At 36.7% G+C, this 22,279-nt stretch overlaps 5 protein-coding genes across 13 annotated transcripts; 3 read left to right on the top strand and 2 right to left on the bottom strand.

Annotated features, from left to right (window-relative positions):
- Positions 1-79: 79 nt before the first annotated feature.
- On the top strand, positions 80-1,905 carry LOC127248025 (uncharacterized). Its single transcript, XM_051270157.1, has 4 exons — positions 80-377; positions 746-919; positions 1,097-1,332; positions 1,458-1,905. Exons 1-4 carry the CDS (start codon positions 90-92, stop codon positions 1,708-1,710), a joined length of 951 nt encoding a protein of 316 aa, XP_051126114.1. The 5' UTR covers positions 80-89; the 3' UTR covers positions 1,711-1,905.
- A 1,263-nt stretch (positions 1,906-3,168) lies between these two features.
- LOC127247697 (uncharacterized) lies at positions 3,169-4,965 on the top strand. Its single transcript, XM_051269664.1, has 4 exons — positions 3,169-3,618; positions 3,938-4,108; positions 4,217-4,452; positions 4,580-4,965. The coding sequence occupies exons 1-4, from the start codon at positions 3,331-3,333 to the stop codon at positions 4,833-4,835; spliced, it is 951 nt and encodes a 316-aa protein (XP_051125621.1). The 5' UTR covers positions 3,169-3,330; the 3' UTR covers positions 4,836-4,965.
- A 71-nt stretch (positions 4,966-5,036) lies between these two features.
- On the bottom strand, positions 5,037-8,187 carry LOC127247696 (4-hydroxy-tetrahydrodipicolinate reductase 2, chloroplastic-like). Its single transcript, XM_051269663.1, has 8 exons — positions 7,744-8,187; positions 7,323-7,560; positions 6,664-6,797; positions 6,496-6,570; positions 6,145-6,246; positions 5,639-5,745; positions 5,451-5,538; positions 5,037-5,261 (listed from the first exon to the last, which is right to left on the bottom strand). The coding sequence occupies exons 1-8, from the start codon at positions 7,975-7,977 to the stop codon at positions 5,193-5,195; spliced, it is 1,047 nt and encodes a 348-aa protein (XP_051125620.1). The 5' UTR covers positions 7,978-8,187; the 3' UTR covers positions 5,037-5,192.
- A 2,243-nt stretch (positions 8,188-10,430) lies between these two features.
- Positions 10,431-18,350, top strand: LOC127247479 (RNA polymerase II C-terminal domain phosphatase-like 1). 4 transcript variants are annotated; one of them, XM_051269322.1, is made up of 16 exons: positions 10,431-11,094; positions 11,594-12,070; positions 12,360-12,570; positions 12,659-12,816; positions 12,901-12,971; positions 13,047-13,152; positions 13,568-14,155; positions 14,260-14,314; positions 14,975-15,072; positions 15,306-15,359; positions 15,463-15,559; positions 16,707-16,876; positions 16,961-17,047; positions 17,398-17,463; positions 17,599-17,672; positions 17,827-18,350. In XM_051269322.1, exons 1-16 carry the CDS (start codon positions 10,831-10,833, stop codon positions 17,846-17,848), a joined length of 2,598 nt encoding a protein of 865 aa, XP_051125279.1. In that variant the 5' UTR covers positions 10,431-10,830; the 3' UTR covers positions 17,849-18,350. The 4 variants fall into 4 exon arrangements, with proteins under 4 accessions (XP_051125279.1, XP_051125276.1, XP_051125278.1 ...); XM_051269319.1 differs by having other exon boundaries at positions 10,432-11,094; positions 17,817-18,350; XM_051269321.1 differs by having other exon boundaries at positions 10,432-11,094; positions 15,002-15,072; positions 17,817-18,304.
- On the bottom strand, positions 14,056-22,143 carry LOC127247480 (cold-responsive protein kinase 1-like). Of its 6 annotated transcripts, none has more exons than XR_007837887.1 (8): positions 21,199-22,143; positions 20,911-21,023; positions 20,156-20,366; positions 19,839-20,073; positions 19,505-19,655; positions 19,165-19,431; positions 18,634-18,752; positions 14,056-14,178 (listed from the first exon to the last, which is right to left on the bottom strand). XR_007837887.1 is itself a non-coding variant. In XM_051269326.1 (8 exons), exons 3-8 carry the CDS (start codon positions 21,281-21,283, stop codon positions 19,120-19,122), a joined length of 1,107 nt encoding a protein of 368 aa, XP_051125283.1. In that variant the 5' UTR covers positions 21,284-21,408; positions 21,561-21,670; positions 21,812-22,143; the 3' UTR covers positions 18,820-19,119. The 6 variants fall into 6 exon arrangements, 5 of the variants coding, with proteins under 5 accessions (XP_051125284.1, XP_051125283.1, XP_051125280.1 ...); XM_051269326.1 differs by lacking the exons at positions 14,056-14,178; positions 18,634-18,752 and having other exon boundaries at positions 18,820-19,431; positions 21,199-21,408; positions 21,561-21,670; positions 21,812-22,143; XM_051269327.1 differs by lacking the exon at positions 14,056-14,178 and having other exon boundaries at positions 18,505-18,752.
- Between the last annotated feature and the right edge of the window lie 136 nt (positions 22,144-22,279).

Here is a 22,279-nt window from a genome sequence, read left to right as displayed (position 1 = left end):
CCCATAGTGATGATAGTAATATATATATATATATATAAGAGCGAATCTTTCCCGGTTCATTATCACTTGAGTTCAGCGATTGTGGGAAAATGGAGCAAATCGAGCACAAGTTCGTGGCGATCAATGGTCTGAAACTTCACGTTGCAGAGCTCGGGAGCCAAGCATCGCCGGCGGTGGTTTTCCTGCACGGTTTCCCGGAGATATGGTACTCGTGGCGCTACCAGATGGTCGCCGTAGCTAACGCTGGATTCAGAGCTATAGCACTCGACTACAGAGGTTACGGACTTTCCGATCCTCCTCCAGTGCCAGAAGAAGCGAAATCTGCGGACATCATCTCTGATGTGGTCGCACTGCTTGACGCACTCTCCGTCACGAAGGTAAAATGAACAGTCTCGAGAATAACTGCAGCGTTTAACATAACAGTGTGACTTGAAAGTGTTCGTAAATCTGTTATGCTCATTGAAGGCGACCAACGTTTAGTTTCAAACGTACGAAAAATGCTTGATCCAAAGCTCGGGGGAAAAATTATCATGAATTGAGAACAGCAATTTAGTTGTGATCTGGTTCTAGCTATTTTGACCTTGAGGCTTCAGAATCAATATATGATAAGTGTGTGTACAGAAATGATTTGCCTAAGCATTTGTTGCAGCAATCCACCCATTTCCTTGCATTTTTTCTGATCTGCAAACTTTTCAATCCAGTCACTGTTATGCATAGATAGCTCTTCTGATTATATTGCGTATAGGCCTTTTTCATTGGCAAGGATTTTGGAATTCGGCCTGCATACTTAATGCCTCTTCTCTACCCTGAGAGAGTCTCTGGAGTAGTCACATTGGGTGCACCATATTTGCCTCCAACTCCTTCCGCTACATCGTTCCTTGATCATCTTCCCGAAGGTTTCTACATCTCAAGATGGCAGGTATGTAGATGTTTTCGCATTTTCATAACCTGTGCTGAAAATAAAAGGCAATCTGTTTCACTTTCATTGCGGTGTTGTTGATTTTGACCAGACTACAACTGTATGCAGAAATTTAAAGGCATCTGTTTCATTGCGGTGCTGTTGATTATGATCTGACTACAATTTTCCTCTGTTCAGAAACCTGGTAGAGCCGAGGCTGACTTCGGCCGCTTCGACAACAAAACTGTAGTTCGGAACATCTACATACTTTTCTCAGGCACTGAAATACCAATTGCAGCTGAGAACCAGGAGATCATGGACTTAGTTGATTCATCTACTCCCCTACCAAGTTGGTTCACTGAGGAAGACCTTGCAGCCTATGGTTCCCTGTACGAAAAATCTGGATTCCGAACTGCATTGAAAGTTACATACAGGTAAAAACACCTGCTGGATTAAATTCTCTTTAAGATCATCATTTCGTACCATTTTGAAAGTCCCTCGCCAATAGCTATCACGCAGTATCATTCTCAGCTAATTTGATTCAGCTGGTTGAAACCAGGTCAATGTCCGAAGAGTTTAACTTGACAAATTTGAATGTTGATTCTCCGGCATTGTTCATCATGGGAGAGAAGGATTACTTCTTTAAGTTTCCCGGAATGGAAGAGTACATAAAGAAGGAACAGGCTAAGGCTTTTGTTCCAAAGCTGAAGACAGTGTACATACCTGACGGTAGCCATTTCGTGCAGGAGCAGTTCCCTGAACAAGTGAATAAGCTCATCGTCGACTTTCTCAGAGAGAATACCACTGACTGAAATAATCTTAATTTCTTCAAGTAAGTCCATGTTCATCAAGCTTTTTAATTGTTCTGTGTGCCCAATAACTTCTTCCTCTAAATTTTGGGTTCCCTATATGTATTTTGTTGTCTGTTTTGAGTTCAGTTCACTAGATAATTTTTTCAAGTGTTTAATTTTGCCATAATGATGTTGTGCCAATTTAGAGAAAATCAATAATTCAGTGGATAATCAAACTAACGGCAAGCACTTTCCTCCTGCTAGTAAATGTCTTTCGAGTTCTTCGGCCTTAACAGCAATCACAATTTTATTCTTACACCAACTTGATCTCCTTTTATAAGAGAGAATTTTTATTTTTATTTTTTTTATAGGGGAATTTTTATTTTTTATTTATATATATATAGGAAAAGAAACATTACTCAAATATAATTAGAATAAACCAACAACATATGTTACAAACCAAATCTGCTTAAAAGATGCTTAAAAGTTTGAATTCATAATTTCATGAGATTTTTTATTATTATTATTCTTTTATGACATGATAATTAGCAACTATTACTATTCGAATGTTTTTTGTTTTTCTAAATTTTATTGGAAGGGGCATCAATCTTCAAATTCAAAAGGTGATTATAAAGTGTCATAAAGATAGACTGGTGGTGTAGAAAGACACGAGGTTATGAGTTTAAATCCTTACGCCATCTGTGGCATATGATTTTTCTAATGTAATTTGTTTATCGAATTTAGTTTGTAAAATATTAAGTTTGATTGCAGGTTTAGCCGAAGCATATTTTAGGGGTACAGATTTCTATCTTATCATCACACAAAAAAAAAAAAAAAGAAGGACGCTGTAATACCAAATATTCTCAATACACATGTGAATTGAAAGTGAATGTATTGAATATTTTAAAAATAATAAGTCAACAATGTGGTAGGTGAACTGTTAGTATTAAATGATTTGTTTGGTTGTTTGTTTAAAAATGATAAAAAATATTAATTAAAATAATAATAATAATAATATTTTAGAGGTTACGCCTCCTCAATGAATGTTAGTATTAAATGATTTGTTTGGTTGTTGGTTTAAAAATGATAAAAATATTAATTAAAGTAATAATAATATTTTAGAGGTTACGACCTCCTTAATAATATTTTAGAGGTTACGAGTGAGCCCACAGCGATTATTAAAAAATGCGTACAGAATAATTCTCGATTTATGATCTTGCAAACTAAGTTTAATAGACAAATCACATAAGCCATATGCAGGTTACCACCTCCTTGAGTGTGTAAATAATAGTAGTATATTTATAAATAAATATAATTTTTAAAAATATATAATTAAAAAGTATACAAAATTTATTTGTGCACACTTTAATGAATAAAATATACATATATATAAATTTGGTAGGACCGCAAGAAGTATATTCTAAATAAAAATAAAATAAAACAACAACGCCTTGGCCGATGATTACATAATGATTGGTTGAGACTTGGGGCTCCCAGGACTAAAAACCACTAGAGATCCATGCCACAGAATGTGGTTGGTGAAACATTTCTCCGCCGCTTTGCCCAATAGCATAAGCGCAGACGGAATACCGCATTTATTTAAGAGCGAATTCCAATCCATTTCTTCTCGAATTGTGGAAAATGGAGCAAATCAAGCACAAGTTCATCGCGGTCAACGGCCTGAAGCTTCACGTTGCAGAAATCGGGAGCCAAGCATCGCCGGCGGTGGTTTTCCTGCACGGTTTCCCGGAGATATGGTACTCGTGGCGCTACCAGATGGTCGCCGTAGCTAAGGCTGGCTTGAGAGCTATAGCACTCGATTACAGAGGCTACGGACTTTCCGATCCTCCTCCGGTGCCAGAAGACGCCAAATACTTGGACATAGTCTCCGATGTGGTCGCACTGCTTGACGCCCTCTCCGTCTCCAAGGTACGCTTCCTTACTCCCGCTTTGACTAGAAACTGAAGAGTCTCGAGATTAACTGCAGCTTTTTACCAACCAGTGTGAGTTGAGGAAAAACAAAAAGGTTTACAGATCTCTTCCGCTCATTTAGTTTTAAACGTATTAGAAATACTCGATCGAAAGCTCTGAGGAAGGATGAATATGAATTGAGAACAACAATTTTTAATGGTGGAATAGAAATGGTTGCAGCTAATCCATGTTCCTTCTATATTTCTGATCTGCAATCATGTCAATCCATTCAGTGTTGTGCATAGATAGATAGCTCTTCTGATTGTATTGCACACAGGCGTTTTTCATAGGTAAGGATTTTGGAATTCGGCCTGCATACTTGATACCTCTTCTCTACCCTGAGAGAGTCTATGGAGTGGTTACACTGGGTGTACCCTATTTGCCTCCAACTCCTTCCACATCGTTCCTAGATGGTCTTCCTGAAGGTTTCTACATCGCAAGATGGCAGGTATGTAGATGTTTTTGCATTTTCATAATGCGTGCGCTGAAATTAAATGGCATCCGTGTCATTGTCGTCGTGTTGATTTTGAGCTGCTTTCAATTTTCCTGTGTCCAGAAACCTGGTAGAGCCGAGGCTGACTTCGGCCGCTTCGACAACAAAACTGTAGTTCGAAACATCTACATACTTTTCTCGAGCTCTGAAATACCAATTGCAGCTGAGAACCAGGAGATTATGGACTTGGTTGATTCATCTACTCCCCTACCAAGTTGGTTCACTGAGGAAGACCTTGCAGCCTATGGTTCCCTGTACGAAAAATCTGGATTCCGTACTGCTTTGAAAGTTCCATACCGGTAAAAACACCAGCTGAATTAAATTCCTTTTTGTGGTCATGATTTTTTACCATTTTGAAAGTTCCTCACCAATAGCTATCACGCAAGTATCGTTCTCAGCTAATTTGATTCAGCTGGTTGAAACCAGGTCGCTGACCGAAGAGTTTAACTTGACAAATTTCAATGTGGATGCTCCGGCCCTGTTCATCATGGGGGAGAAGGATTACTTCCTCAAGTTTCCAAGAATGGAAGAGTACATAAAGAATGAACAGGCTAAGGCTTTTGTTCCGAAGCTTAAGACAGTTTACATACCGGATGGAACTCATTTCGTGCAGGAGCAGTTCCCTGATCAAGTGAATAAGCTCATCGTCGACTTTCTCAGAGAGAATATGGTTAAGAAATAATCTCTCTCAAGTAAGCCCATATTTAAGTTTCAAGTACTGAACTTCTTCCGGGTTCGCTCTAATTTCGAGAGTCCTATGTGTTGCTCTGTCTTGAGTAAATGAATAAAAAAGTGTGATCTCAATTTCTGAATTGGTTTTGTCGGTTTATTATATTGGCATGTAAAAACACAACATGAAGTATAAATGAAACATCCAGCATCATATAAAACATACTGCCTACAAAATTGGCATGAACTTGCAGCTGCAATATCCAATCCCATGGCACAATTGATACAGCATATAATTTAGATTGTCCGCAATTAGAAATAGAATCTTCATCTAAAGAAATTGGACAGAAAGAACCGCTTGATACCTTCTTCATCTCATATTACCCTCACGGAGAACATCAATCATATCATATATCCGTTTGTCGGCATTCAAGTTAACCTGCATTTCACATGGATTTTGATGATCACATCAAAATGGCAACCGAGAAATAAGGTTAGGACAGCAAAATGAATAATATGTGTTCGAATAACTATTTCATTATCATCATGTTTCTCAACTTAAAATCTCAGGGAGAGTCTTAGCTGCTTGAATTATAAATATTCCAAGAACATAGATATAGACAATTACCTTCTTAGCAAGGAACAGAATGGCATCAACAGTACCCTCTGCGTAGATTGATCGACCACATACATTGTGCTGAAACTCAAAGGAAACACTTTTGCAGCAGAAAAACAGAGACGGAAATCAGACAGACCAGCGGTTGTAACCACATCGTATATAAAAAAATAAAACATATCCAAATGCAGATATCTTACGTTCCATCAGGTGATATTAGGCGATAAGTGTGAAATGCATGACCTGACAAATGCTCTTCTGGAACACCCATATCTACTTGTACCTTGGGGTCTCGTATTTGCTGCACCTGAAAATTCATTGAGAAAATATTCGCTTAAAAAGGCAATCATATGAGTGAAAACTTTTGAGCACTTTAGCAACAATGACGACTATTTCCTATCATCAACAAATTTCACAAATTAGCAATAACATGAACAGTAAGAAAGAACTATGAAAAATAAATGGATACAAACACTGGTAGTATTTACACAAGGAGGGCTCAACAGCCTCAAATCAATGTATGCTGTATTAGGAACCGACACAAGCTATTTGCAGCTGAGATTTAAAATTAAATTAAAATAAATCGCAAAAAATCCTCACTTTAATATTTGCAACTCCTTATGGATTTTGTTACAGAGCATGGTAGACATTATTCATGGGCATGCTTCATGTACGAACATGAACAAGTTTTCAGCATCGAAAATACCTGTTCTAATTCAAATGATGCCCCCAGCTTCTGAAAACATGATATGACAGCCTTTGCAGTTCCAGACAGGTCCAATTTGCCAGCTTGATGCGACTCTATTACCTTTAAAACTTTAAAGAGTGTTAAATGGATCTCTAAGAGTGCAATGCATTACAAGAATTCTAATGAAACAACAGGAAGGAAAATGTATGTGTGCCAGGAATTTGATATTTGAAGAACACTCAATAGTTAAAGCTTCTCTGTAGAAAGAAGCATCAATAATTTAATGGATACTTCTCGATTACTGTGGCAAAAGAAACAACAAACAATGCTATGCCAACCATGGAGATAAGAAAAGTTCAGAGAAATTACTTGTAGATTATACCCAGAAAAGGCACCAGGAAATTGCCCTGCCATAATTTCCATGGCTGCAAGAAATGCTACCACCTAAAAATTCCATCAAGACAGCATCGAATAGGTGAAGTACAAATTTACATGAAATAAATGAACATATGAATAGATATTGTCGATAACAAGCACCTGTTTACCCATTTGTGGAGATATCACGGCATAAACCTTCGACTCAGCCAGAGTCTTATACAGCAGCTCCCGGTCTCCACCAGTCGTTCCCATCACAAAAGGTACACCAACTTTGCAATACAGTTCAGCATTGGCTGTAAACCACAAGAAAAGCGAAACATCAGAATCTTGATTGGAACATATAACAATAATTGGAGAGAACGACATTTTCACACACATCGGTCCTGTAGGCCAGTCCGAGTCAACCATCACATGGAGAATTATAGGAATCAGAAGTGCTTACAACATATAATCAATAGTTCGAGATAACAAACTTATCCACACACACAATGCACACAGCTGTGAGTTTCTTGGTAAGGAGTTGGCAACTTATTCGGAAAAAGCCGAAAACATTCTAGAGCAGATTTTAAAGCATCAAATCATAAATGGTGGCATCTAACAAGCAATTATATGTACGAATGCAACTGTTATAATCATGATCATCAGAACAACAGCAATACAGAATTTGGTGCCACAGAATGCCATCAAACTATGCAAGTTCTTACAAGGATGACAATACAACATTTTGTACCCATGGTCAAACACAAAACGCAAATATCTTAAGTCTCCAAATTCCAAAAAAAAAAAAAGGATAAATAAAATTCAACAAAATCGTTTACCATTCACAGCAGCTGGCACTGTGTAATCCACAACAATGAGGTCCCTATAATCCTTAGACGCGGAAAACAGGATGGATTCTCTATCAGAAGGACCGTGCACCTCAATTCGTTTTCCAGCAACATCCACAATTTTTCCTGCATCTTCTGGACCGCCGAGTGCTACAGGCACGGGATTCAGGCCAGCAGAGATTGCAGCTTCGAGCACAGCTCTTCCCATTCTTCCTGTGCACCCATTCACCTGCAACAATCGCAGCAATTCAAAATGGATGAAAACAAGCTAATATCATTTCCTTTCTCTTTTCAGCATATGCATCTACAATCGACAAGTCATTCATTAACAAGCATCTACGATCCAACCATTCAACCAATCGAGCATGAAATCACTACAACTTGACACAAATTAAGAAAGTAAGGTATTTACCATGATTGGAATCCCCAAATTCCTTTTAACAACAGCAGAACCTCGTTCAACGGGCTCTACAGAGGTATTTCCAGCCATCGTAACAAAACAATTCCGGCTTCTAGATACACCGTATCTAAAGTGAGCACTCGCCAATTTTCCAAACGTCGGGTCAGAAAATGCACTCAACAGATTATTCCGCTGTCGCCAAGAAGCAAAGCAGCTGGTTGATGCTGCCTCGAAAACGAATGCCATCAAATAAGGCGATAGATATAGTTCCTTGAAATTGCAAAAGCCTGCAATAAAATACAGAAAAATCTTCAATGAGACCTTCTCCGCGGCTGCGAGAATGGGCAACGGCGGCGTACCGGCGGAGATCGGACCGGAAGTAGCTAGGGTTTAGAAGCGGTTTTGCAATTAAGAGTTAGAATAAATAAAAGGAAAATGTGTACGGCCTAATGTGACGCCTAGTTTGCATGTTCGGCACGGGATTTACCGAGCGCAGCCGATGCGCATTTTCACGTAATAAAAAAAACTTTTTGTTTTGTGTATTATTTTTATTTTTTAAGATATATTTCTTCAGATATATATTTATTTATAACGCAAAATTTAAAAAATAATACTCCTTTTGTCTATGATTAAATATTCGTTTTTTTATTTTGGTCTTTTTCATAAGTATTCATTTCTTTCTTTCGATATATTATACAAATATAATTATTTTTTATATCACATAATACTAATACGGTCAATTATTGCTACTTTATTCTACAATATCCCAATATAATAGTTTCTAAAATTTTGTAGATACAAAGATATGGGATAAAAGGAGTACTAGTATTTTAATTATACTAAAAAGTTAAAAGTAGTGTAATGATACTTTTGTTCTTGTTGTTTTTAATAAAAGTAATGACGTTCGTAAAGTAAATAGTATTTCTGAAAAAAAAAAAATTAGGTATTCAATAAAATATTTATTTTGTTAATGAATATTTAAAAAAAATATGTATACTAGTTTGATGATTATTGTTTAATTTTATTTTTAAAAAATATAATGTATATAATTTTATATATTCAAAGTTTTTTTTTTATAAAAATAATAATGTAACGTAAAGTAAGAATATTTGTAAAAAAAATATTCAATAAAATATTTACTTTGTAAATAAATATTTCAAAATAAAAATATATATACTTTTTATAATGTATATAATTTTATATATTAAAAGTTTATATATAATTTTATTTGTTTTTAGAAGTAATAGTATAATTTTATTTTTAAAAAAATTTGTAAAAATTTATGTATAATTTTTAAATAAAAAATAATATATATGTTCGGATTATAATGTAAAAATAAATTAAAGTTTGAGTATAATTTATAAACATGAAAAATTATATATCCACCATCCCATAAGAAAATATTTTGTTGGGAATTGACACATAAATTAATGAATAATAGTATTTAATTTAAAGTTGATATAAATGAGAATGTAAAAGATTAAAAATGTTCTTTTTTTTTAAAGAATTTAAAAAAAAAAGTTATAATAATAATTAAGGGTAGTTTGAAAAAATATCAAAATTTTGTAATAAAATAGAGACCACAATTACTAAATAATGAAACAAAATAATTGTTTTGAAACTAATAAAAATAGAAAAACTTGACAAATTATTTGGGAAGGAATGAGTATAAAGTAATACTCCATAAAAGATGAATAATAAAAAATATATTTATAGGGTAAAAGTTGAAGTTTATTGTTAGAGTAAAATTAATATAAAGTATTGTAAATATTGTAAAAATAGGGTAATGAATTGGAGATAGTCTGATAAAGATAATTCTGCACATAAATTACATGTTATCTTACAAAATTATGTCAAATTTTTGTACTTTAAAAATGCGTCAAACTTTTAACGTAGATGTCAAACTGCAAATGAGTTCAATATCTTCATTTTAAAACTTTTAAATTACACATACATTGATTTTTTAATATGATATTTGTTTAAATGATGAGACTAAAATTGATTAAAGAGATACTTTTGATTGGAAAGAATATAAACTTAGAGTGTGTTTCTTTGGAGGATTTACCAAAATTTTCACTATTTAGCAATTCTTTTTTTTTCCAAAACATCAAATCAAATACTTATTTTTATTTTTTATATTATATTAAAAATCAATTTTATATTCGAAATATCACATTTCACTTATTTATATTACATAATACAACTATTCCAATTTAAAATTTTTACTATTCCGATCTCAACTTAAAATCCAAACTCCCGAACAAAACACACCATAGGAAATCTTTTGTGAAAAGAAAATATACTTAACTCTATATTTTTCTTTAAAAAAATGGAATAATGTCGAAGTTCCAAAATTTTGTTGTATAAAAATTTGATTCAATTCGGAAAATTCAAATTAAATTTTAAATTTTGATTTATTAGAATTAAATATTCGAATTTTGAGTGAAAATTATTTTTAGTCTCATTCAATATTATAATTGTCAATTTTGATTCTATTAAAAAAAATTTCATCAATTTTAATCTCATTACCCTGTTGGCTTGAACACGAGACTAAAAAAAGATTTTTGATTTTAAATGAAATCAAAATTGATAATTATAATATTTAACGAGACTAAAAAAGATTTTTGCTCTCGAATTTTTTATTTTTTACTTAGTTCAGTTCAGAATAATGTATGAAGTACCACGGTTTGACCTTTGACCCTTGTATGTATTGTTGGTTTGGGATCTAGGGTTTCCTTCTCTTCGTCACATCCGGATTCACTCAACGAATGCTTCTATTTAACTCCTCCGGGCTCGCTTCAAGAACCTTGCTTGGCTCTCATTTTCTTAAATTTGATCCAATCAAATCAGGGATTCGACCACCGCCGGAAGGAATCTTGATTTATAAACCCTAACAACGTCGGTCTTTTTCTCGATTTCATCCATCTGTAAATCTGGAAAATTTGGACCGAGGAATTTCAAAGACAATTACATGGAGGAGTGTGCTTACACTTGCTTGATTATGCACTGAATTATATATATTTTCCCCAAATTGACGCATCACATTCCGGGAAAAGAAATTTCTAGAGTTTTCTAGTTAACAATTCTGGAGGAGGAACAATGTATAGAAAACTGGTGGTGGTATATGAAGGGGAGAAGGTGCTGGGGGAGGCGGAGTTGCACCCTCAGGACCGCGGCGTTTTTGGGGAGGAGCTGAGGGAAATTCGAGTATCACATTATTCACGGCCAAGCGAGAGGTGTACGCCGCTCGCCGTACTTCTCATCGCAAATTCCGCCGGAATATGCTTCAAACTGGAGTCTACGACAAAGAACCATGACTCTCCACTGTCTAATTTGCACGCTACCTGTCTCAGAGATAACAAGGTATTGTTCTGCCGGGAGTACAGAAGCAGCTAAATTGAGTGAATAAACTAATTGATTCAGCTGTTTGATGAAACCCTAATTGTTAGGAAAACCCTAGTTGGATGTAAGAACACAAAACATAAACCTGCAATTTAGTTTTGAAATGATACAGAAATTCCAGGGGTGATATCCAGGCTGCTTTCAAAATTTCCAAAAATAGCTATGATTCAGGAGACACTGATTTCTGCTGGGAATATGTATGAATTTTGGTTATTGAACAGGGGCCCATTTGTTTTTCCTTTTAAGGTGAAAGAATTCGAGTTCTGTTTCTATGGTTTAGCCTGAATTGGATTGAGAGATTCTTGAAATGATTCATTCCCCTCTCTTGATAAGAATTGAGATTCAGATACTAAATTGGATAGACCATGAGAATTTATTCTAACTTGCTGCCATTCCATTTTTCCTATTTTCTTGCATTGGTTTTGTTTCAGTGGTATTTATCCGCTTATAATATTTGCAGACTGCAATAGCATACATTGGAGGAAGGGAGGTTCATTTAGTTCCAATGCATTCTAAGAAGTACGAAGGACGGACCCCATGCTTCTGGGGCTTCAATTTGGCATCAACCCTTTACGATTCTTGTCTTCAGATGCTGAATCTCAGGTGCCTTAGCATTGTTTTCGATCTTGATGAAACACTCATAGTTGCGAACACACTTCGCTCCTTTGAGGACAAGATCGAGGTATTACATAGAAAAATGAGCTACGCGTCCGATCCACTTCGAGTTTCTGCCTTGATGGCAGAGGCTGAACGTTATCAGGAGGATAAGAATTTGCTGAAGCAATATGCAGAAACTGATCAGGTGATTGACAATGGGAAGATTATCAAGTCACAATCTGAGGTGTTCCCAGCCCTGTCTGAGACTTATCCATCTATTATTCGCCCGGTTATACGTCTTCAAGATAGGAATATTATTCTCACTCGCATTAATCCACTGGTAAGGGGATCTCGTATGCTCCTTTCGTATAACTAAATTGCAAATCCCTTGTTTTGTCGTGTTTTGCTTATTGGTTGGAGTAGATTGGTTATGCAGTAAATGACAAAACGAGCCGCTTTTTGTTGTAAATTAAATGATTAAACATAATGCAGCATGACTGCCATTTTGTATCGTGAGCTTTAAGTTATCTTTTGTCGTATTCACAGACACTTGCCGTACAATAAATGATTGAACATGATTGGAATTATATATCTGTTAGCTTTTAAGTCATCTTTTGTCGCATTCACAGATACGCGATACAAGTGTACTTGTAAGATTACGGCCCGCGTGGGAGGATCTTAGAAGTTACTTGATTGCCAAAGGTCGAAAGCGATTTGAAGTCTTTGTATGCACAATGGCTGAACGGGATTATGCTCTAGAAATGTGGAGACTTCTTGATCCAGATTCGAATTTGATAAACTTGGGGGAGCTGTTGGGCCGCGTTGTGTGCGTCAAGTCTGGTAAGTTTTCACTACGTGTATCTTGTACATTAAACTTAGAATGGAATTCATCTGCGATGACATGAGCATCCTTTTAATTTTCATACAGGTACTCGGAAATCACTATGCAATGTATTCCAAGTTGGAAACTGCCATCCTAAGATGGCATTAGTGATTGATGACCGCTTAATTGTCTGGGATGACAAAGATCAACCGCGAGTTCATGTGGTTCCTGCGTTTGCTCCATATTATGCCCCTCAAGCTGAGGTAACTTTTTTTCTTTAACAGCCTCTTTGAGTAGAAGAACTGAGCTAATTTTCAGCTAAAATGAATGAAATTTGTTTTGTGTAGGCCAACAGCACTGTACCCGTGCTCTGTGTTGTGAGAAATGTGGCCTGCAATGTAAGGGGTGGATTTTTCAAGTAAGTTGGCAAACATATTATATTTCTTGTCTCGACACTTTGTTTCAAGTATGGAACTTGACGTATTTATCACAGGGAATTTGATGAGTGTCTGCTGCATGAAATCTCTAAAGTTGCATATGAAGATGACATTAAAGATGTGCCATGTTCACCTGATGTGAAGAACTACTTGATTTCGGAGGTAAAGTTGTGCTTCCTTCTATTTGAGCTTCTATATCTTAAATAGTCATTTTGAAGTTGATTGTCCACATGCCTTCGGGAATTAAAATGGTAAGCATCATTTTCCATATTTTTTCGGGCAATTCTTCTGCTTCTAATGGAAACAAAGAATTTCTTGGTTTTGATGGTATGGCTGACTCTGAGGTAGAAAGGGGACTGAAAGGTGAAGTGCATTGTGCTAAACTGCTAATGAATTTGCTCTTTAAATTTTATTAATGTTAAGTGTTTCCTTTTGTTTGATGAATCCCTTTGGCATTATTTTTCTACACTTGCATTATTATTTATCGTTGCTCCGACACTGATCTGTATATGCATTTTGGATGCCCAACATTTTGCAAGAAATAGTATCATAATTTGTAAGAGTTGTCAACTATCAGGCGGCAATTTCGTCATCTTCAACTTCTCAACCTGTTCAGAACATAGATCCCAGAATTTCTGCAGTGCTGCAGAGCAAGATGCCATCATCTTTCTTTACCACCCCTCCATTAAAGATGCAGTTGCCAGCTCTGTCCTCTCCAAATCTGCAGTATCCTATTGCTAGTACACAGCTTAAACCAGCAGTGGCTCAAGTCCGGCAAGCAGAAACAACCTCACTCAGTTCTCCTGCAACGGAAGAGGGCGAGGTACCTGAATCAGAATTAGATCCCGACACAAGGAGGAGACTGCTGATTCAGCAGCATGGTCACCACATGAAAGGACAACATCATGCAAATGAAGCTCAGGTTCTTTCCCAACAACCCATGCAAGCATCCTTGCCTGGAAGCCAGTCAAGTGGTCGGTTTCCTGTTGAAGAAGAGTCGGGCTCGAGACAATTGAACCGATTTGCACAGCACAAGGAATTCCCATTGCCGGAAGATACTATCCCTAGTGATAAGATTCAGATTCAACAACAATGGTTTCCCCAGAGAAAGGAGCCATCTACACCACTTGGTGGAGTTGTCCATGAAAGCCCGAGGTTACCGAAGGTGGAAAATGATTTCTCTATGGTCTGAAATTACAACATTTATTATTCATTGATACGAGTAGGAGTGACATCCAAAATTTAACAACATATTGTTATTTTGTGCAGAGAGAAGAACAATCCAAACAAAATCAACTACTACCTCCTATGCATTCTTTGTCTGGTAATACACATGATGTGTTATATTTACAACTGAAATAAAAATTTCACATTATCTTTAGATTTATTTAAAAAAATCCTAGAACGTTCAAAATCACCAGAGACGTGCCAAAATGATTTTGCAAATTTGTCATTGTATTCTTTCTATCTGTAATAATTTATTCTTGCAATAGTTTATCTGAATTTCTGGAGTTTCCATAGTTCATATTCAAAACAACATCTTGTTTCCTTCTGCACAGTTTGCCTTGAGGAGTTTTTTCACCTTCTAGGCTAACAAGTATAAAGCAATACAGGAAAACAAAAGTTAAGAGAAAAAAACACTAATGGACTATATGTGATAGGAAAAATGAGCTAGAACTCAAGTACCCTATTGTACAGAAGTGTTTTGCTTCCAGGTTCTACTATTCTCATCCCATATTTGGACAAAACAGGCAAGAAGCTAATTGCTTCTCGGACTTAGTTGTTGATTGATGTCTTGTTGTACCTCAAACTATGAGAGTACTGCAAGAAAAACTGTTGTTTGCTGCGTCTTGATTTTGTTATAATGAAGGAGAGATGTTGGTTGAGTCTAGAGGTATATTGGCAAATCACTTCTGTGAATAATTTAAGAATTCAACTTAGTTCAGTCGATGTAGTGTTTTGCTATTTCGTATGCCATCTTCAGCCAACAAAGATTCTGATCTTGAAGCAGGACAAATTAGTCTGCATTCTGAAACATGTACTGGAGCATTGCAGGAAATTGCATTTAAATGTGGAGCAAAGGTATGAATCAGCAGTCAATGCCTTTTCTCCCTTTTTAATAGATTACTTTTCATTCCCGAGCTGGTTGAATTAGTGCTAGAGTAGTGCTAGACATTAATTTGTGTCTAGTGTCTAACCATTTCATCTTGCCTATATGTACAATGTACTTGTAGCATGAATCATCAAGTGAAGGGAATAGCATTCATCCTCCCCAATTCCAATTCATTTTTAACAGTTAACAAAATTCCCTGCAGGTGGAATTCAAACAAACTCTTGTCTCGAGTGCGGAGCTGCAGTTCTTTGCGGAGGTGGTTTCAAAGTCTTTCATCTTTCACGATACCATTTGTGCCTCAGGCATTTTAGAAATCCTTTACACCACCAATTTCATTGGATTTTCATTTGCTTCCGCAGGTTTTGTTTTCTGGGGTGAGAATTGGTGAAGGATTTGGTAGAACAAGAAGAGAAGCACAACGTCAGGCTGCTGAAGGATCACTTCTATATTTGGCTGGTAACACGCAAATACTGCATTTCTAATATAGGAAACGAATTGCATTTTCTTTTTTATTTTGTATTTAATATATCACTTGGCTTGATGTTTTGGTTTTTGCGAGGAAATTTTGTTCACTTAATTGGACGCAACATTTTTTTACAAGAACAAAGAAATTATGTCGGAAAGACAAACGGTTGTTTGGCCTCATGGTGGAGCCTTCACTAATTTGATCTTCATTTATAGTTTTTTGTCATGTTTCCTTAAGTTTGAGTGGTTAAAATTATTCTGTTTTGAAATTCTTGTTGATTGCTTTTGTTGTTCTCGTGTTACTCTTTTTTCCCACGTTTTGGAATGTGCAAAACCCTTGAACTTATCAATATTGTGGTAGTGTATGTCCAGAAACATGGGAGAACAAGTGTGTGAACTAAGATTTGCAAACTGCCGTACCTTATGGTTCTCCTAAGTGCTAAATAGCTTTAGTGCACATTGTCCTTGTCAAATGATTTGAGCAGAGGATGCGTATATATGTTAACTCATTGCACTAACAAAGCACATCTAGATCAATCATTTGGGGTTATTCACAAGATCCGGGACATTAAATGCATAGGGTGATTCTTTCCTGGCTTAACCGACAAAGATATGACGTCATCATCTATCATAAGTGGAATGTACATATGTTTTTTGCTTTGTTACCATTTATTGATTACTCTAAATTACATTTACGATTGCAAGATCAGTGTTGCTACACATGGCATTTTTAACAAGTTAGGAACTTATTTCACTTTCTATCTAAAGTTTTGTAGTCGGAGGCTGTATGCCTTAATTTGCTAACCGCCGAATCTTCCAGCAATATCTAATGACACATACATTATAGCACATGAAATTCATTGAATAGTATGAGTATGTTGGGAGACATTGGCTAACAAGTAACATATGGACACGGACAAGGTTCGACAATTCCTTTATGATTTTATTCAAGATATTTTCAGGGAATAAAATTTAAGTCTTTGAATTCCCCACATGGATATGTGTCCCATTTCTGGTAATGGAGCAATGTTTCCAAAAACATACTTGGATATATATGGGATGATGATTTTTTGCTTTGATATAATTGATTATTTTTGGCGTTGTCTTAAAGTGGCAGTTATGAACTGTTTTGCTGCAGATAAATACCTCTCGCAGCTTGGACCTGATGCCAATCCCTTGCGACTTGAGTCATCACCGAAGGAAGGGAGTATGAACCTATCAATGCTACCTTCACGGCAAAAGATTCTGGACCCAAGAATTGAGGCCTCCGAGAAGCAATTGGGTTCCATTGCTGCTCTTAAGGAGTTAGTACGTGTCACAATGTTCTATTGCTTTTATTATTGTTCGGTAATTCACATTTCTTTTCTCTTTTTTGGGTTTTTATTTTTTCAGTGCACATCGGAAGGGCTGAGTATATCATTCCAAGCCCAACCTCCGGTCTTGGCTAATCCCGGCCAGAAAGTTGAAGTCCATGTACAGGTAAAAATGGCCTTCCCTTTTAGTTGAAGACCTATCTCATGCTATAGTCTAATTTGCCTGTGTTTTAACTTCCTAAGTTGCTAGTATCCTTATAATCCATATTGCATTAAGTAGAAATCCCCAATCATGCATCCTGTCTGAAATGGAAATTTTCATTTGATGAAACACAGAGAGTGGCTCACGGTAAAATAATATATTTGAAATAGTTTAAATCCTGAGCTTCATCATTTTAATCTTTTGTACTGTTAATCAATGAAAAACTTGGGATGTTCGTCAACGTATTGCTGATTGATTCACTTCTTTTGATTATGATATGTCATACTCATACTACTAACTATATTGGCATTTAGGTTGAAATTAATGGGCAAGTCTTGGGCGCGGGAGCCGGGCTAACATTGGATGAGGCTAAATCACAGGTTCTATATATTCCTTAAAACTTCTTCATATTTGATCAACTAACAATTTTATGTGCCATGGCTGCAATGGAATGTTACTTTTTGAAACTTCTTTGGTATAACTTTCTCAATCTTAATGGAAATGACATTTCTCAGGCTGCTGAAAAGGCCATGGGAGCCGTGCAATCCATGGTGGCTCAGGTCCCTCAGAGGCATCAAGGTTCACCAAGGTGAGAAATATTTTAGTTTCCGACAATTTTTTTTTAAAAAAAGAAAGGCAACCTCGGCATCTTGCCATTGAAATGCATTGTGGAACTTCTGCTCTGTATAGTGCTAGAATACCTATATCTGTTATTGAGTCATCTAGGAATCAGATCCATGCAGGTCATGCCAAACAAAAGGATGAAACCAGACCCGTCTAGAGTGCATCGGCAAGTGCCATCATCGGGCAGGTATCAAAAGCTTGGATCACCTGTACCATGAAATCTTCATTTCCTGCTTTGTTGTGTAACCCCTGCACAAAGTTGTATGACATAGGCGACAAATGCCCCTGAAGTTAGGTGGCTGTTGTTTAAATGAGCAGAGAGCCCATTGGCCAAGCTTACATTTTTTCGTTCTTTTTGTTTCTTTGGGAGTTTGTTGAAGAAGAGATCTGTTTTTCTTTTGGGTGCTGGAGATTCACCAGCTCCCGCTTAGTTTGAAAATTGGGTATTGTTTTGGGGGACAAAATGCAAAATTGTTGTATTCCCCCTTTTTTGTTTCTAGTGTAAATAATTGAAGCAAGCATTGATTCAAGGGATTTCATAGAAAGTATTGCTAATGTTGCTGGTGTTCTTCCGACGCTGCTGAATTGGTTCTGTCATTATTATGTACAGATGGGGAAATTGGCTTGGGATGTTACCCTTTTTACTAATGGTGCTACAGATTGTGTTGCTAACAATTGGTGCCCCTATTTTGAATATAGTTGTGGTTTTTTCCTACGAGGAAAGGCGCCTATCTTTAATGTAACATCTCGAAATGTGTATATATAATAAGTAATATATGAACCCTTAATGCTAGCGGTGAAAATGGAAAATGATGATCGAGAAGAGCAACAAAAGCAAGAAAAATGCTGCTAGCATCCTAGCGCGCATGCAAAGAGAAATATATATATATATATATGTCGATGCAAGAAGGGTGGGAAGACATCACCTTTGATATCCAGGTGCCTAAGTTATAAATTGCTCTTGTCGATCCTCTCTTTTACTAGTTTCTGAAATGCTCTTCAAGTCATGACACACCCTTTGGTCTTTCCTACATTTGTGCTACCGCTGCATCCAATCAATCAATGTAAAATGAAGGCTATGTGAAGAGAGAATGTGCCGGGCAATATATAAATCATGGCGAGATTTGTCGCCCATCAAACAGGTATGCATTTGAGAATAGAATGTTGTGACTAAAAAGTTCATTCATAGCATTTATGTAGTCTTCCTGAATTCACATGCCCTATGTTTTGATGTATAAGCCAAACTTCTATAGCCAGGAAATATCCAACACACTGATCACTAGGAAAACGCTAACATATAATGAATGGAACATTGTTCAATTGAAAGCCCAATTTGGGAAATTGAACAAATGCTTATTCGATTGAGCTGACTTATGTTGAATTAAGATTTTAAGTGAATTCTAGATATTCGATCATCTTGGATTTACCTCAGTGATTGCTGTAGAGAAACGACTTACTTGGTAGCTAGTCGAGGTCCCTGATGATTGGGTCTTTAGTTGTCCCGAATCTTCAAAGAAACCAGGAGGAGTGAGTTGCTTCTCGTTTAGCCGTACATTCTTAGACAGCATCTCGATCACCTGGCTCATCGATGGTCTTCTACTTGTAACTGCTTGAGTGCAGAAGAGTGCAACTTTCATATACCTAAGAACCTCTTCCTCTGGAAATTCATCGAGTTCTTTATCGACCAGATCCCGTAGTTTCCCTTCTTTGTAGTGTTCCCATGCCTATAAAGTAACAATTACTCATCAGCAAAACAAGAGCACAACTTATATAAGCAAGATATTATATATTACCCACCCATTCAACCAGCAACTTTGGGGCTCCTCCATAATTAGTCTTTCCACAGCTCAGACCGCTAACAATTTCAAGTGTTAGAACCCCAAAACTATACACATCAGCCTTCACTGTTAAACGACCACCAAGTGCGTACTCAGGTGCCAGGTATCCACTGCTTGCATAATTTTATAAAGATCAAAGCAAGCCACAAAATCAAAGAGGAGATCAAAGATTATCTAAGAACTACTTTATTTCAACAGAATTGTTCAATAGAAGCTTATCTAACTTGATGCCGAGTATAAAAACAAGTCTAAATGGCGCATAATGCTTATAGAATGAAATCAGACAGACATACGTTGTTCCAGCTATTTTCGTGCTAATATGCGTGATGTCATCAGGAAAAAGTTTTGCTAGTCCGAAGTCTCCGATCTTTGGTTGGTAGTCTTCATCCAACAGTATATTACTTGCTTTGATATCTCTATGTACAATGTGAGGTACAAGTCCTTCATGAAGATATGCAAGCCCTCTAGCAGTTCCCACACAAATAGCAGACCTTCTTCCCCAGTCCAATTTTATGGATCGGTTTGAGCCTGTAGTTAAACAAACAGATGTTGATCAGTGTCTGGGGGATCTTTGAACCTGCTCGTAGAATTCTGGATTGTACCAAGATACCTCTTAGGGCATGATCCAGGCTGTTGTTTTCTATATATTCATACACCAATATCTTGTGAGATTCTTGAACACAGCAACCGAGTAACTCAACAAGGTTAGGATGTTTGACATTTGATATGGTATCGATCTCTGTCAAAAATTCACGCACTCCCTGTTTTGACTCAGCAGACAGCATCTTTACTGCAACTTCTACTCCATTTTTTAGGACCCCCTATGCAACACAATATGGACTTGATAAACAGTTAATAGTATGAAACAAAGAAAACCAATCTAATTCGTATTGCCCCCACAACATAATCTGTACAAAATATTCATTTACTTTGATAAACACAAGGAAAAGGCACGTTTTCATTAATAATTCACAGACAGTTTAGGACTTTCCTCCATTGTTAAACCAAAGTTTTATTCTATAAAAGAAGTCTTCCTCATAATTGATAGTTAAAATAACCTCTCTATTTATTTGTTATATCATCTGCTGCTTTGCATAAAATATGACATCATCACATATGGCAATGGACAAGTTGAAGCACATGTGTTGCTCCTGACCGGAAGAAAATTAATTCTAGCAGAATCTAAATCTAAAGGTTATCACCCCTAGGAATAACCCGATTCACTGAAGTAGCGCAATAATATGGCATTTAATTCCTTCAGAAACTCGTCAATTTATCTGCTTACTACTTTTGGGAACTAATTCAACACATAAGACAAATAAACTTGTTGGTAAAGGGATCAACTGTCTAGCATTTTGGTTATACCTTGTAAACTGTACCGAAACCTCCTCGCCCTATTTTGTTCCTTCGATGAAAATTGTTTGTTGCTGCAGTTAATTCCTTGTACGTGAACTTTTTCGTCTTTGCAATTGAGGCCCCTGGATAAAGGTAATGCATAAGAAACTATCGTTATAATGGATTGAAATTAGCTGGACAGCTCAATTCTCAAAGTTCAAAGCAGTGACTACATAAGCACAGTATTGAAATCAATTATTTTTAGGCCAAATTAAGTTAATAATGGATGTGCTGAGTTAACACTGAAAAAGTGTTTACCTTCATCCTTTTTGAGTTGCCGAGCATGCTTTTGACGCCTTTCCTGGAGCAGGTTTCTTGAGGTGCCAAAACAACGGCAATTCATGTCCTTGAACGGATTGAGAATGTTCTCCCAATCCTACTTGAGTGGTTTACAGAAACGAGCGGAGGCAATTCCCTTCACCTTCATGTTCCTGTTCAAATCTTTTCAAAGCATCCTAATCTTTGCACCTGCAGGCATTACCGTGAACGATCACAAAAAATAGTATTAGTTACACCGTCTTAAGGTCCATACTCGAGGTGCAGTGTAGCCTGAGGACTCTTCATCTGCGAGGCGAATATATTCATATATACAAACTGCGCTAAACTTATTCCTTTTAGACCTTTGAAAGGCAGATCATACAATCATTTGCACGCCGCTGAAATTCCACATGTGCTCGGCTTATATATCATTTCGCACGAAAAATTTACCTCGTACGTAGAAAAAGTAAACCTAGACAACACTCAGCAGTCAGATGCCTAAACCATATCACAAAACGCAAGAACTGGCTTTCAGCACGCAGCAGACAAGCTGAGATTTATCATCATCAACAAAAATGAACAAAACAACGAATCAATTATTGACAAAACATACACAAATGAGTAACCGCACAGTCGGATGGCTCACGCAACGAAATACACCACCAATCAATTCCAGCATCCACAACAGAGAGATTCTGAAGCGATTAAGCATCCAAGCAGGCAGGCAGGCAGGCAGGCAGAGGTAGGATCAGAGGCCAGTTTGCGCCTGAGATTTGTCTTGCTGCCTTCATTATAATATGCGCTCGAAATATTGACAGCGACGCCGAGTCTTCTTTTCCCATTTTCCCACTGGATTCAACCAATTTGTCCGCCGCCGTGTAGACATGTCTTCCCACTGTCCAATTGCCATTGTTCATCACTGTTGTTCACAAGCACTCACCACAATACAACCACTTATGTATATATACACGCGTATGATAGTGTGCGTTCCTATGCTTGCCACATCAACACAAGTACAAACATATTAAGTCGCTATTAATTGAGAAACCCTTATTTATGAAACCTTAATGCATGTGTGTGC

This window comes from Andrographis paniculata, unplaced genomic scaffold, assembly GCF_009805555.1.
Source record: "Andrographis paniculata isolate CXL003 unplaced genomic scaffold, ASM980555v1 Contig32END, whole genome shotgun sequence".
Lineage (NCBI taxonomy): Eukaryota > Viridiplantae > Streptophyta > Magnoliopsida > Lamiales > Acanthaceae > Andrographis > Andrographis paniculata.
The sequence above is the reverse complement of the archived record's forward strand: the minus strand, read 5'-3'. Positions and strand labels throughout refer to the sequence as shown.